This window comes from Prionailurus viverrinus, chromosome B1 (genome assembly GCF_022837055.1).
Source record: "Prionailurus viverrinus isolate Anna chromosome B1, UM_Priviv_1.0, whole genome shotgun sequence".
Classification (NCBI taxonomy): domain Eukaryota; kingdom Metazoa; phylum Chordata; class Mammalia; order Carnivora; family Felidae; genus Prionailurus; species Prionailurus viverrinus.
In genome coordinates this window covers 27,128,696-27,144,818 of record NC_062564.1, presented here as the reverse complement: position 1 = coordinate 27,144,818, position 16,123 = coordinate 27,128,696, and the positions used below count along the sequence as shown (strand labels likewise).

Here is a 16,123-nt window from a genome sequence, read left to right as displayed (position 1 = left end):
ATCTTAGTACAACTCAGAAGACATTTATCTCATTGTAAATTTCAGCTGTGACTCTTTGAAATGCCAATAAGCATTTTAGTTTCTTTCATTTCAGCTTTTAAAGACAATTTAAAATAGGTTGAATGTTTTAACATTTTTAAGGCAACAGTAGTATTTTTTAAAAACATTTTATTTTCTTAAAACTCTTATTGGCTCCCACAACACATGAAAACTCATGACAAGTTAGGGAAAAAAAAAGCAAACAGTATCCAATGTTTTCAAACATCTTTTACCTTAAGTAGCAGTTCTGTGACCTCATAATGTCCATATGAACACGCATTATGAAGAGGCACAAGTCCGCTAAATGGAAAAAAAGGCAATAATGTACTCAAATTTCAAACAAACAACATATAGTCATTTATCTAAGTGCTAAAAGACAAAAACTAATAAATCCAAATATAATTATATTAAAAGCATTTAAAAATATTTAATAAGAGGCTACAAAGCATAGCTAATGTTTAACCTTTTGTATTTATCTTGTGCTTTGTGTACACAATCCTTAAATATGATAAAAACACCAATTAGAAAAGCATTGAGGTAAAAGGAAGGACATGAGCTAATTGACAACTGCATGCTTTAAAGATCAAGTATTTGTAGAAAAATGTTAATGGAGAGTGACTTGAAACCTTCCTACCATTTTATTTCACTCTGTAGGTAACTGCCAGCATCAGAATGAAACATCCAAACTATTATGACTTACATATCCAACTCTCATTCTGCATGAGTCAAGGACTCCCATTTTTGTGGTGTACTTCTCTGTTTTCAGACAAGCATAAGGGAACAGAGATGTACGAGAGCATGAGGCATTTGTGCCCCTGTACTATGGGGACACCATTCACATAGGGTACATGTCAGGCGAGACAGAAACAGTACCAAGAAGAGGATTTGAAATGATGGATTCCCTCTCTGGTAAGTGTCTCAGGCACTGAGTTGTTTCTTCATTTCTAATGTTTCCTGACAGGGAGAGGGGCAAAGTGAAAGAGACCCTCCTCCCTCCGGGGCTTCTTTTCTTTATGCTGCCAATGACCGGAGTGTAATATGGATCTACATTACCTGGGTACTAAGGTCAATTCTCTTTTATTTTTATTTTTTATTTAAAATTTTTTTTTAATGTTTATTTATTTTTGAGAGAGAGAGAGAGAGAGAGAGAGAGAGAGAGGGAGAGACAGAGTGTGAGCGGGGGAGGGGCAGAGAGAGAGGGAGACACAGAATCCGAAACAGGCTCCGGGCTCTGAGTTTCCAGCACAGAGCCAGACACGGGGCTCGAACTCACGAACCGTGAGATCATGACCTGAGCCTACGGCGGACGCTTTAACCGACTGAGCCACCCAGGCGCCCCAGGTCAATTCTCTTTTAGATCTGAAGGTGGGATAATGAGAAATGTTAGCCCATCACATAGGAGCAGACCTAATTCCTATGTCTCTGAAGACGAGATAGGAAACCGGTACTAAGTTCCCCAAAACACACCTATTCATAAAATAAAGGGCTTCGCTGCTTTCTTAACTGTCCCTCTCCCCTCCATTCCCACCTCAACCTTTGTAAATGTTCTCAGTTCAGATGTCCAAGATTTTATCAGGATAAAAACCAAATCAGAATATTGTAAACGTATGCTTTTGGTTTATTAATAAAAGATGATCCTTACACACCAGATGAACAGGACAGCTACGTTACTGGATTATCAGAATTTTCTATTTGTTTCATCTCCCTTTCTGAAATGCAATTTGAGTTGAAAAATCAATAATTGAGAAAAGCAAAATTTAACTTCAAATAACAGAACTGCAATAAAATTGAACTAATTTAGGAAATTACTATGAGAAAGCATCTTTAATGAGTAGAACATGGAAATGAAGTCAAACTGAAGTTGCAAACATTCTTAAAGTGCTACACAAGCTATAAAGAAATGGATTTAGGACTTTGTTCAGTGAGCAAAAGCTTTAGTGTATCAGAAGCTAAAACAAAGCATGACAGTCCATGGGTGAGACCACTAAAGGAAATAAACTGAGGTGCGCCTGGGTGGCTCATTCAGTTAAGTGTCCGACTTCGGCTCAGGCATGATCTCACGGTTCATGGGTTCAAGTCCCGCGTCCGGCTCTGGGCTGACAACTCAGATCCTGGAGCCCGCTTTGGATTCTGTGTCTCCCTCTCTCTGGCCCTCTCCCACTTGCACTCTATCTTTCTCAGGAATAAACATACATGAAGAAAAAAAATGTTTAATAAAAACAAAAAAGGAATAGATGGATACACCTACCCTTTGTCTTTTGCATGAACATCAGCACCATGCTGGAGAAGAAGCTGTACTATCCGCACTCTGTTGTAGCCTGCGGCCAGATGTAGAGGCGTAGACTAAAAAAAAGAAAAAGAAAGCACGTCCTCTCTTCAGGTAAATCGTCCTCGTTCTGTCATGTCATCTGTGCTTATGCAGACTGAAACACAATACATTCTAACATACACAGAAAGCACTGAGTTGAAGTGCGAGAAAGTCACATTGCATAATTGGATGACAGTTCACTCACCTCAGGAGTAAATTCTAACTTCAGTGCTGTTCAGCGGTTTCTCCTACTTGTGGTTTAAGGCCTTCAGTAATCTAGCTCCAGCCTACTTTCTCTACTTTATTTCCTATTTCTTTCCAACAGGAATTGTCCTCAGTGTTCTGAGAGGACCATGTTATAACGAAAAACATTCTTCCTTATTCTACTTCAACCTTGCCTACTTTTCAAGTTCAAGCGTTGAAATCTCAATTCTACCATAAGGACTTCCCTAAAGATCTGGCCCTCAAAATTTCTCCTGAACACAAAGGTTGAGAAACCTCTCTAAAGAACAATTTGAAGAAACTTTAGTGGCAACAACAAGGACAATGGACCATATTCATTCCACATGGCTGTTAGCAAGGGGTTAATTTGCTATATCAGAGGCAGTGAAATATAAGATAATATTTAATTCTTCTATTTTATGTACTATAGATGCAGCATATATAAAAAATCTAGTTTCTTCTCAACCAATTTCTGCCACATTAATCTGAACCAAGTTATTAAAAGAATCTCTGCTCATATTTAAATGGTAATTAAAATAATCAAACTTCTTACCTCTTTTTTAAAAAAGGAAATAACATTAATTAAAAGGTTCTCTGCAACCATTGCAATTTTCCTACCTTTGCTCATTTCCTTAAAGTTTAAATACTGTAACAGCTTTTCACACAAGGCCTAATACACCTTAATGTACTCTCATTTTTTCCTGTCTTCTATTTGGACCTTGATATTTTAGTAAGACTTTAAATTTCTTTTCTTCATGTACTGCAAACGTCAAGATACAAAACAATCACTTCAAGGCACGTGGTATATTCTGACAGCCTCTAAGTTTAGGAAATATTTTTGAGTAGTACACAGCTAATAGTGAGGCGATGGGAGTAGGTCAGAAGAGAGTCCTGAAGAGGAAGTCAGGAAGCCTGATTCTATTTCTGGGTCTTATGAAACTGTTTAAGTCATATTACCTATACATCTCAGCCTCTTCATGTATAAAATAGAAAATCACCCATCCTAGCTACCTCCAAAATGTGCCCAAAGCAAGCTTTCTCCCATATATAAACACTTTCAAAATGTAAAATGTCGTACCAAAATAGATGATTAAAATCTCTGTATCATCAAACACCTTGCCCATTCAAGTTTCCGCTTTCGGACACGGGTCAAATGTTACTGCAGATGATACTGACAGGAGATGTCAAGTTATTTTTAAAACTGTTTTTCCCTCTCCTTTAAGATTTTAAAGATGTTGCTTTGCTACCTTCTGGTTTGCATCATTTTGGACTAGGAATTTGCCAACATGCTTATGTTTATTCTTTTATACAGGTGGCTTCTCCTCCAGATGCTTTCATATTTTCTCTTTACCACTGGCTCCAAGCAATTTGACTGTGAAGTATACTGGTATACCCTCCTCCTCCTCCTCCCCCTCCTTTTCCTTCTCCTCCTTCTCCTTTTGTGATGCTCGGGGCTTCCTGGCCTTCTTAGATCTGTGCTGTATAGTTTTCACCAAATTTGGAAAACCTTCAGCTATAATTTTTTCATGTATTTTTTCTGCCCTCTCTTCCGCCATTCTCTCCTTCGGGGACTCCAAAGATACATATCTTAGGTTGCTTTCCAAGCTTGTTTTTAAGCTTTGTTAAACAGGTCCAGAGCAGCTTTTTAAGTCTAAGACTAATTTTTCTCTCCTAGTGAGGTATTTATTACCCTTCTGAGTACCTTATGATATCTGGTGAATTAAGAGGTTTGGCCACTCTGGCTGGTAGCAACAGACACAGTGACAGATGCTATGTGACCTGCCAGAGTTGTTCCCTCTAATCCTCTTTTCCATGGTTCTTCTCTTGCCTCTTGTGGTTTCCTCATACTTCTATCAAATCAGTACTCAGCTGAACACTGTAAGCGGACCCTTTGCAGATCTCTGGAGCTCTCCTTTCGCTGGTCTCCAACCTGCTAACTCTTGCCCCATGGTCTCCCTAAACTCCTAATTCCACCTTCTCAACTCAGGGAGACCACGGGGCTCCTCCTGGGTTTCCCCTTTCCTGTTTAAGGACTGGAAACGCTTTCTTGGCAGTAAGCCAGAGCAGTCACACAGCTCAGCTTATTTAATGTTTATCTCTCAGGGATCACTATACGTACTGCATGATGTCCAATTTTTGAAAACCACTGTTTCATAGATTTCATTTGTGTGTGTGTGTGTGTGTGTGTGTGTTTATTGTTTCAAGAGGGAAAGTAAAACTAGTCCCTATTACTCCATCTTGGCCCACTTTCAGCACTTAATTGAACTTTATACTGCACTTGGGAAGCTTCCTCTAGAGACAGTGACTGCTCTGGATGACTGGTCAATAAGTCAGTAAGCTCTTTTATAGGACATAGCTGACATTTAATATTATACGAAAAAAGTGACACCTTCATTACTGATGCACAAAAAGATTTCCCTTTTTCATACTAAGAATCTTTTACAAAATTTTATTTGTATACAGTTGATTTAATAATAGTTTTTCTGATTCTTGAAAATGAACAAAGTCCCTAAGCAGATGAATACATACACACACACACACACACACACACACACACACACACTAACTGTTTATTTAGAAGAATTAATCAGAAGAAAAAATATTTAGTTTCTGGATTTTTACAAATCAGTGAGACTAAAAATTATTTATAATGCTTTCAAAATGGCTACGTACTTAGTTTCTAAACTGCTGTGATCAGGTAAAGTAGAAGGCTCTGTAGTTGACAAGGCAGGAAGTGACAGGCTTGAAATAAAGCAGTTGTGGAAAAAACAAGAGTTGAGGAACGAGTAATGTCAAGAACTATTAGAAAGCAGAAGTGACAGAGTCTGATAACTGACGGATGCAGGTAGTAAGGGATACAGCAGTTCCAGTTTGGAAATGTCAGTGACAGATGAAAGAAAAGAAGGATGTAGGTCGGGGCGGGGAAGGGAGGAGAGAAGAGGAAGAGGTTTGGGTTTATGAATCTGAGGTGCCTGATACCCTAGTGATCATGGGACCAACTAGAATTCAGGAGAGGTGAAGGCTGAACACAAATTTAGTGATCACTGGCATTCATTTAAAATATTTTAGCATGTGCAGTGTATCTTGCAGCATGTTAAGTGCTAGGGGTAGCATGGTAAACAAGAAAGGCTCGATACTTTGCCTTGATGAGTCTTCTTCCTCCAAAACATGAGTCCCTAAATGAAATACATACATACTAATTCTTCAGAAGGACAGAAGATGAAGAAACAAAAGCCTAGCTTCTGAGGAATCAACTAGAGAAAGCAAATACTATTTTTTTTTAATTTAAATTCAAGTTAGTTAACATATAGTATAGTATCGGTTGCAGGAGTAGAATTTAGTGATTCCTCACTTACATAAAACACCCAGTGCTCACCAAATACCATTAAATGTGACAAACAGTTCAAGATGTCAGGAGAGGCTAGAGGCTGCATACCTAACCCGCTCTGGAGGCTAGCAGAAGGGACTGGGCTTAGGAAAGATTCTCAGAACTGCTTCCTGAGGGGAGACTGGAGGATAAACAGAAATCCCTGAGGCAAAAGGATGGGGAACTTTATTCCAGGTAGTATGAAGAGCACATATTAACACCCAGAGGACACGGAGGAACTAAAGAAACTTCAGTGGCTAAATTCAGTGTATGAGATGGGGGGGGGGGACTCTAAGAACAACAGGAACCCCCTCAAGAATGTGAAGCAGAAAATTATGTAAGACTGCAGTTTGGGAAAGATCGCTCTAGCTATTCCACAGAGAATAAACTGGGGGTGGGGGCCAAACTAACAGCAGAAGACCTGAATTGAAGATCGCAGAGGGAGAGCGATAATGAGAGTGTCAGTTAGCAAAATGGTAGCAGTGCCTCAGTAGGGGTAGCTGAGCCAAGGGAGTAGATAACTTTGCAGGGAGAGTAAGTACAGAATAAGCTAGATGAGACTTTCCAAGTAGTCACCATAATGCGGATGCTAATTATGTAAACTGAATCGTATCGCTAGAAGGCACATACAAATCTGTAAATGCATGCAATAAATTTGAGGAAAGGGTACAAAGCAAAAAGAAAAAGTACAAATTAAGAACCAAGGATGGTTTAAACAAGCTTACACTACTAAGAGCCCAGAGGTTTTTCTTCTAGAAAGAAGTTCAGTAGGTGTAACGGTTAGCTAGATGGTAAACAATACACACCAAATACTATTTTCTGACGCAAAGCAATTAAAATCATATGGCCTAAGACTAAATTTAGTGCATGGTTAACACACAGTGCCCACTTTATACTTTTACAATTGCGAAATGGCCAAGTAATGATAAAAGTAATTTTCTAAATGCTAGGATAATTAACAGAGTGCAATTTAGGCTTTGAAAAAATAAAGAAAACCCATTTGTAAAATATTCACACATGTTCCTTGATTTTGCGGTGGTTGGAAACTAGTAAACACAAGAAGCAAATATCTAAGACATCATCATACAGAGGCCAGCAATCGCCGTTAGTTTGCACACCTTAGATGGATTCTTAAAACTGATTTTTCTGTTGGAATATTTTAAAAGTCAGCCTGAGGAGTGATAAAATATGGGACAATTGCAAATATAAAAACTTTTCTCTGCCATAGAGAACGTTATTATTGATATTTCATATTGTAAAATGTGTATGGAAAAAAGAATCTTTACTGAAAGAAATCTCCTAATTCAAAGTTTTCTTCTTGGATTCAGGCCACAGGAAAAAAACCAAACATATATATCTACCCTTGCCTTTTATGATTTAAATTTTCATCACAAAATAAAGCATGTAAGATAGCTTTAACTTACCCTACACATAAATGCATAAAGTAATGTCAGGTGAAAACCCTGTTAAAAAACTGTGGTGGCAACCTTACTGTAAGTCCAGCAGTACAATATAAGGAAAAAAGTAAAGCCTTTTACATTTGGGGTTTGCATTCTTGCTTTGCAACTTTACAAGGTATATAGTTTTGGACAAATGTCTTAGTGTCTTGGAGCCTTGGCTTCCAATATCTATAAAATGAGAACTGTAATTCTTACCATATAAAGCTATTTAATGGGTTACAGAAAACTGTATAAAGCACCTAATACAGTATCCCACAGAAAAAGCCCAATAAACAGTAGTTACAACTTATTATCACCTTATCAAGTATTTTATATGCTTAGAAGTTATCTCTTAGTGGTCATTTGTCAGTCCTCACCTTACTTTACCTGTCAGCACTATTTGACGTAGCCGATCACCTCTCTTCCTTCTTGAAATATTTTTCCCCTTGGTTTCTAGGATACCTAGACACCCTCCTCACTGGTTACTCCTTAGTCTTTTTTTCTGGTTGCTCCTCATTTTCTTGACACTGGAGTACTCTAGGACTACGTCCTTAGATCTCTTTTCTTCATTACCAATATCATTCTTCGGTGACCTCATGCAGTCTTGTGGCTTCAAATAACATTCGTACACTGACAACTCCTCAGTCATATCTCCAGCTCAGTCTCTCTGCTGAACTCCTGACTCTCATAATCTAACTTCCTACTTGATGTCACCACAAGGACATGCTGAAGACATCTCATGCCGAGGCCCACAACTGAGCTCCTAGTACTCCCTCCAAAACCTACTCTGAAGAATTTCCTATTGCTGTTAATACCAACTCTATCCTTTTTCTTACTCAGGTCCAAAACCCTGAGTTCTTCCTGAGTACCAGCCTTCTCTCACACACGATGCTCACCGCATCAGAGTATTTCTGTTGGCACTATCTCCAAAACATCTCCAGAATCTAGTCACTGCTCGGTCACTGGCCTGGTCTAAGTCACCATCCTCTCTCAGCTGGCTGAGTGGCAACAGCCTTCTATTTGGCATTCTGGCTTCCAGAAGAATCCCCTTAGAGTTCATGCAACATAGCAGCAGAGTGATCCTGTTGTAACATACCAGTTAGATACACCAGTCCCCTGTTCAGAATCTTCAGTGGCTCTTCATCTCACCAGATGTAAAAGCTAAGTCTATACAATGATCTGGAAGACCATAGGGAATCTCTCCTATCACTACTCTTCAACTTTCCAACATCATCTTTTACTCTGCTTTCCCTGGTTCACTCCACATGGCTCAAATACCCTAATTACTAATTAGCTGAAATGAATGGGAATTAGATTATACTAATAAGTGAAATACCTTCTGGAGAAATTAACTAGTAACAAAATATTCTCCCATTTAAATTGAATTTCATGCAACTTCTTAACAAATCAAAACAACAATGAAAAGACAAAATATTCTTGAGGGTTAAATATTAAAATAAAAGAATCTTAGGGATCCATAAGGCAGCTATGAGCTTTCAGGGACCAATGTATTATTACGTGCCTAGAATATAAAAATTTAATTTCTAAATCTTGTTTTTTTCCATTGAGCAAAGAAATCATGATAACCATGTCTCAAGATTTAAATGCATTATTACAAATGTTCAATGCCAAAGGAATTTTAGCATTTATATTTTAACACAAAACCCATACTGCTCTCTCACAAATGACTTCTGGGTACAGGGGAAAGGGTTCCTTGATCTGACAGTGCTGAGAAAGCTTTTGAAGTTCACCATTATCACACAGAACATCCCAATCTCTGTAACACCGTTCATCTCAAAAGCATAAAATATAAACATTAATTCTTAATTTCTTAAGACTGTTATTCTATTTTTATAAAGCACAAACTTTGGGACATCCTTTGAACGAGACTTTAAAACGAGATTCCAAAATACCAATACTCCAAATAATTCTTTTTTCCTCTTGTTTTGTCTTTGTAGAATACTTTTGCAAATAAAATACAAAAAAGAGATTGCCAAAGACTGGTCCTAAAACCATTTGCCACAATCTTTTACTGTAACACTTGTCACAAAATAACATACAGTAATTATTTGCCTCCTCTAATCCACCGTGAGCTCGTAAGAACAGAGAATATATCTTAATTTTACGTTTGAAGGCTTAACATAGTCCCTTATATTTAGTAGAGTGTTAACAAAATCAAAGTTATTGTCAACTTTTGATTTACATTACTAAAAGGGAACAGAGGACATGAATGATCCAGCTTGGTGAATGAGACTTTAAATCTATGTGAGAGATTTACACCTACATTTCAACACATGCCTGCGTGATGTTTGATGCGTTCCCTAGGAAAGAACAAAACCACAACTGTGAAGCCATGATGTAAGTTATCAGACAGCTGTCTAACCTCATGATATATAATGTATTTCAGTTTTCATTAAGATGAGGGCCCAGTTTGACCTCTATCAAATCCTCTAGACTTTCCTAGACTTTCCTTGACTAGCTCATCCTGCTTTGCCCAAGATTTTTTTGATCCCAGGAAGCCCATTCATCTGAGGCAAACTGTGATGCTTGGTCACCCCACTCCAGCTTAATGCTGAATGAGTTTCTAGGTTCCTGGAGTTGTCCCAAGTCAGAAAATCGTGTGTGTGTGTGTGTGTCTGTATGTGTGTGCCTACGTGCAAGGGCACACAGGCATTCTGAATAAAGCCAGGCTTATTCCTCTGCCAAACTAGGAGAAGAATCCTATTAAAAGCTGGCTCAAGAGATAACAAAGGATACTTCTCTTTCCATTTAACAATTTCTTCAAAAGACTCAAGCGTAACCTTTTCTCAGTCCATACAAGCTCCATATACTATTCAAGTTCTTCCTTCAGCCTCTTGCTCTAGGAACAGTTACAAAAATGGCTTCATAAGATAAAAATATTATGATCTTTTCAGCACTTGAACACTCATGTAATCATCACCCAGATTCAACAACCATTAATTATTAAGACTTTGCTACACTGGCCTCTGCCATCTATCTTTTCCTTTTCCCACTAAAGTATTCTGCAGCAAATTCAAGACATTGTAACAGTTCGCCCACACACACTTCCACAGGTATCTCTAAAAATTATGGGCATTTTCTTTCAAAACCCCCAACTTAGTACATCTAACAGAATAGGGGTATATCCATCTATTACCCATGCCAATATTCACATTTCATCATTGGCTGAAAAAACTTCCTAACACTGGTTCACTGGATGTCAGGATCAGTACTTTTGTTCTTGTGCCATTAAGTCTCCTTCTCTCCTTTTTTTCTCTTTTCACCTTATGGACTTGTTGAAGAGACCTTGTTAGTTGTTGTCTTTCCTGTGTGATCAACTTGTGCCTATCTATATTTTCCTCTTTCACATGAAACTTCTTTCGCAAGAATGTTTCATAGACGGTATGTCATACGGTATCATATCAGGCAACATTTCATGTCTGGATATTCTACTTTTTGTGGTAAGATTGCTCTGTGTACCATCAGTTTTACAGTTACTACCTCTATGAATCTGTGAATTAGAGGTATCATGGGTTTTTTTGTTTGTTTTTGAGAGAGAGAGAGAGAGAGAGAGAGAGAGGCAGAGTGGCAGAGAAAGAGAATCTTAAGCAGGCTCCATGCTCAGTACAGAGTCTGATGTGGGGCTTGATCCAAAGACCCTGGGATCATGACCTGAGCCGAAATCAAGAGTCAGAGGCTCAATCAACTGAGCCCTCCAGGCACCCCTTGCCATCTTTTTTTAAAATAAAGTATATATAAACAAACAGAAAATCATTACACTTAAAAATTCCAATACTTGGGGCGCCTGGGTGGCTCAGTCGGTCAAGTGTCCGACTCTGGTTCAAGTCATGATCTCACGGTTTGTGAGTTCGAGCCCCATGTCAGGCTCTGTACTGACAGCTCAGAGCCTGGAGCCTGCTTTGGATTCTGTGTCTCTCTCACTCTCTGCCCCTCCCCTGTTCACACTCTGTCTTTGTCTCTCAAAAAATAAATAATAAAAAAATTTTTTAATTCCAATACTTATTTCCACTTTTTTATACAAACAGACTTTCAGATATGGTTTTAAAAATGAGGGGCGCCTGGGTGGCTTGGTCAGTTAAGCGTCGGACTTCGGCTCAGGTCATGATCTCAAGGTCTGTGAGTTCGACCCCGGCGTCGGGCTCTGTGCTGACAGCTCAGAGCCTGGAGCCTGTTTCAGATTCTGTGTCTCCCTCTCTCTCTGCCACTCCCCTGTTCATGCTCTGTCTCTCTCTGTCTCAAAAATAAATAAACGTTAAAAAAAAATTAAAAAAAAATGAGATATTACAGGGGCACCTGGGTGGCTCAGTCAGTTAAGCGCCTGACACTTGATTTTAGCTCCAGTCATGATCTCACAGTTGTGAGACAGAGCACCACACCCCATGCCCCCGTTGGCTCTGCGCTGGGCATGGAACCTCCTTAAGATTCTCTCTTCCCCTCTGACTCTGCCCCTCCCTCGCTTACACTTCAGCTCTAGAGCTCTCTCTCTCTCTCTCTCAGAAAAATGAGGTATTACATAAGTATTTTCTCAGTTTTAACTGGTCTCACTTATCATTTACCTTTACTCACCATTCCCTCCCCAAAAGAATTATTTTAAATGATAAAAATCATGATTCCCTCTAAAATAATATCAAGTAAAATGTCCTCAATTTCTTCCTCTAGCTCAACAAACCCCTTTCCCGTAAGTAACCATTGCTTAACATGCACAAATAGCATGTGAGATTTTTTTTCTATGTACACGAACATGTGTTTCTCTGAGTTCTTTTTACTGTTGTTTGGGTCACACAAATGGATCATATTACAGTCTTCTGAAGTTTGCTTTTTTTCTCTTAAAATATTAGTACATATAAGTCTAATCTTAGTCTTTGCTTAGCCTTTCCATTGTGTAGCTGTATCATAATTGTTCCCCGGTTGTCTGTAAATAGACAGGTTGTTCCATCTCTGCTCTGGCTATCTTAACAAAAAACACCTCATTCAAACGTATCATTTGGTTAAGATAGATCAGTATTTCCCCTCTACAAATAAAATACTGTTATCAGCCATTAATATAAATTCCCAGGAAAATATAACAACCACATAATTAGAGCTATTAAATTTCTTTCAGGCAGAGAGACAGGATTAATCTGCTTGGTAGGAATACCTAAGAAGTTCTTTGAGACAGGGATACATAAATCAAAATCAAAACAAACTATAAGCTAGAGAATCCATATGGGCACGAGTCCATGGAAATACATATCACTGATGCCTGTCTTTTGAAGGGAGATTTAAAATAGTACCATAATGAAGATTAGACAATCTCATCCTTGAAGTTTCTCAATTCTTGGGCTATTATAAAGAGAATTTAAAAGAGAAACTATCTGGAGAATAAAAATTGATGAGCCAAGGTAGAAATAAAACTTTTTAAAAAGATATTTTATTCATACTTTTTTCAAAAACTTTGTTTCCTTTAACTTGTCTCTTCTACAGACTGCACATTACTAGATCCTTCTACAGTAATGTTTTCTTTTCTAGTCTTTTCCTCTGGTCCTCTGACTCCTGGTGAATGGTTCTCTCAAGCACAGTACCTCGAGCTAAACAAAGCTAACAACATATATAGTCTTATCATAGTGGACTATGTCAGAACTATAACTCTTCTTTCTTTTTTTTTTTCTTAAGTTTATTTCCTTATTTTGAGAGGAGAGAGAGTGTGTGAGCTGGGGAAGGGCAGAGAGAGAGAATCCCAAACAGGCTATGTGTTGTCAACACAGAGCCTGATGTGGGGCTCCAACTTGTGAACCACGAGAACATGACTGGCCAAAATCAAGAATTGGGCACCTAACTGACAGAGCCACCCAGAAGCCCCATGACTATGACTTTTCAAAACAGACATGATACCACTCCTAGAACTGAAGTGTTTTAACATATTAGTGTTTTTAAGTCACAGTCTCTGTAATGGGAGGAGGTGGGTGACAACAGTAATGGTTTCCTCATTGAGTTATTTTCAGGCTAAAATGAAATAGAAGACATGAAAACATTTTGAAAATACAAAGTGGTTTATTGAAAATAATAGCTAAAATCTACTGGGTACTTTCTATGTACCAAGCACTCTTCAAAATGTGTATTTACTAATTTGTATTTACTTTACACAACAATGATCAGAGCTAGAAACTATTATCTCCATATAACAAACGGGTAAACTGAGGAAGAGGAGGATTAATACAGCAAGTTAACAGCAGAGTTGGAGATCAAAAGCAGACAGTCTTGACTTCAGAACTCTCATTCCGCTTTCCTTCTTTTCCTTTGCCTGGGTGCTCAGGTTCTGCATAGCATGTTCAGAAATGGACTAGTGTGGCTGACTGCAGAAGGGTAACTGGGTAGGCAGGGATCACATTGGTAGTTCTGGCTACTTCAGCAGTGATCCAGGGGATACTGTATGTGAAATCCTACCAATAATGAGAGTGTGACCATACCACTGGATGAGCACCCTGGAAATGTAGGACTTCTTAACAACAGAAGTTGTCTAAAATAGTAAGTATCAGAAGACAAGAAAAGAGGAACAAAATTGAAACTAGAGAAGACAATTTACCTGCCTCTTTCCTAGGACAGGATTTTTCTGCAGATCCCTAACAGACAATCATTTGGTCTCTTGAACTAAATTCCTGAAGTTGCCTCAACTGCTTTTTCCAGAATAGTGTCCTGACTACCTTCCTAGTCACCCTTGGGCTGGTCAATATGCCTCCCTAATGTGTGAAACCTGAAATTCAGGACTAAATCAGATGCTGGCTGATCCAAACCAGTGACAGTGAGCTCTCACTTTTTTAAGAGCGTATTCAAGCAGAGCCAGACGACACTCTGTCAGAGTTCCCATAGTGAAGATGAGAACTGTACTGGGAAGTTGGACTAGCTGTCATTTAAGTTCTTCTCCAAATAAGATTCTATGAATTCTAGATAAGCTACATGAACAGAGGTAAAATATGATTGATATTCTCCAGGCTCAGAGAGGATATTCTTCCAAAGTAACATATGTAGGCATCTTTAGGAAGGAATCGAAGGCATTTGAGAATTTGTAGAATTTATGAAATATCTTCTAAAACAAAGTTTCTGTATTTCAACTGTCTTTTATAATAAAAATTTATTTTTATATTGAAAATATAAAGGACTATCTTTAGTGTGTGTATTGGGAAGAGGAGAGGGGAAAGGAAACGAGCATACAAGAAAGAACAGGAAATCCACAGAGGAATCTTTGTGAGAATAAAGCTCTGAATGCCAACTTAATTCAATTTTAACTTAACGTTCTCATCATGGAAACTCCAAGGGGATTCTTCAACAGCCAGAAATTTGTTTTCCTCTTTTCCAGCCTCAGATTTAGCAGAATTGAAATGTATGCATGAAAATGAGTTTCTAGCTTCCTCTCATAGGGTTTGTATGGGAGGAAGAAAAAAACAGAATGCTTAGCACTCTCAGAAGGTGCAACATTAATTTTGCATTGTTTAATGGGAAACAGCTGGCAGACTTTATGGAAACCAGGTTTCATGTCTGATACGAACCTGATGTTTTATACCTTAAGCGGAAAAGTTTTCACACAACCCAAACCTCACACGAATCCCTTTTTACAGTTAATATTTACAGTCTTGGGTTTTTAAATCTAAACATCAAAGATTCTAACTAATGTTCAACAGATAGCTGGCTGATTCTTGAGACAGGACACAAGTCACACTGATTGGCATCTAAAGATCATTTGTGAGGGAATCATTCCATGTTAGATCATTAGTCATTTTAACTGTGCAAACTGGGAGAAATTCCTCACAGCTCCTTCAGTGACACAGTCCTTGTTGCTTCTGAGTTGGCATTTGTGAATCTGGCAGCCGAGAGTAGTCAGGAGCAGAGAGCTCTAGTTCTGTTCCCTGCCCATAGCCCCTTCCCCAATTCTAAGAGGTATTGAACCCTCTCTGAAACTAGGAGATGACTTTAATGGGCGTTTTTATGGTATTCAGAGTAGGGTTTTATCATGTTACTATCTTCAGAAAAGGAAAACCAATATATGAAACATTTTATATTTAGAGTTTGTCTATTTTCAAATTTGCTAATTTGGCTACCCAAACAGGCATTTCAAACAATTATGCATGGTATTCATAGTGTTTCCGAAGTTTTACTACTGATGCTATTCTTAGTAGAGAAAGATGTTTTCTTATTAGTCACTGAAAACAGTCTTTTGAAAAAAAGAATATTATGGGGATTCTTGATACTTCTTAGAAATTTTCTTTTGTAATTCCAATTTAATTGAACAAGCAAATAAATGGGTGACTATGCATGGGGCGGGGAGGAGGGAAATAAGATTCCTGAGCAATTATTGTATTTCTTTAAAAAAAAAAAAGTAGTGACACAAAAATAACCAGGTGTTACAGACGGACTGAGTGTTTTGTGTCCACCCCGACCCCAGCAAATTCCTATGTTGAAGCCCTAACCCTAATGCGGCAGTATTTGAAGATAGGGCCTTTAGGAGTAGTTAGATTTGGATAAGGTCACAAAGTGGGGTCCTCACAATGGGGTTGGTGCCCAAGAGCTCAATTCCTCTTTCAGCAAGAAGGCAGCCCTCCCCAAGCCAGGAGGAGAGCCCTGCTGAGAAGCTGACTATGCTGGCACCCTGACCTTGGGACTTCCCAGCCTCCATCCAGAACTATGAGAAATAAATTTCTGTTGTTTAAGTCACCAGTCTATGGTATGGCAACCTGAGCTAAGATTTCAGGTAAG

General features: G+C 38.5%; 1 protein-coding gene across 1 annotated transcript in view; it reads right to left on the bottom strand.

Annotated features, from left to right (window-relative positions):
• Window positions 1-16,123, bottom strand: part of TNKS (tankyrase) — a 214,131-nt gene that overhangs the window by 78,847 nt on the left and 119,161 nt on the right. Inside the window, exons 6-7 of the mRNA XM_047855551.1 lie at window positions 2,288-2,382; window positions 273-339 (exon numbers count right to left, since the gene is read on the bottom strand). Of these exons, the coding sequence (XP_047711507.1) occupies window positions 273-339; window positions 2,288-2,382 (162 nt within the window). The remainder of the gene's footprint in view (window positions 1-272; window positions 340-2,287; window positions 2,383-16,123) is intronic.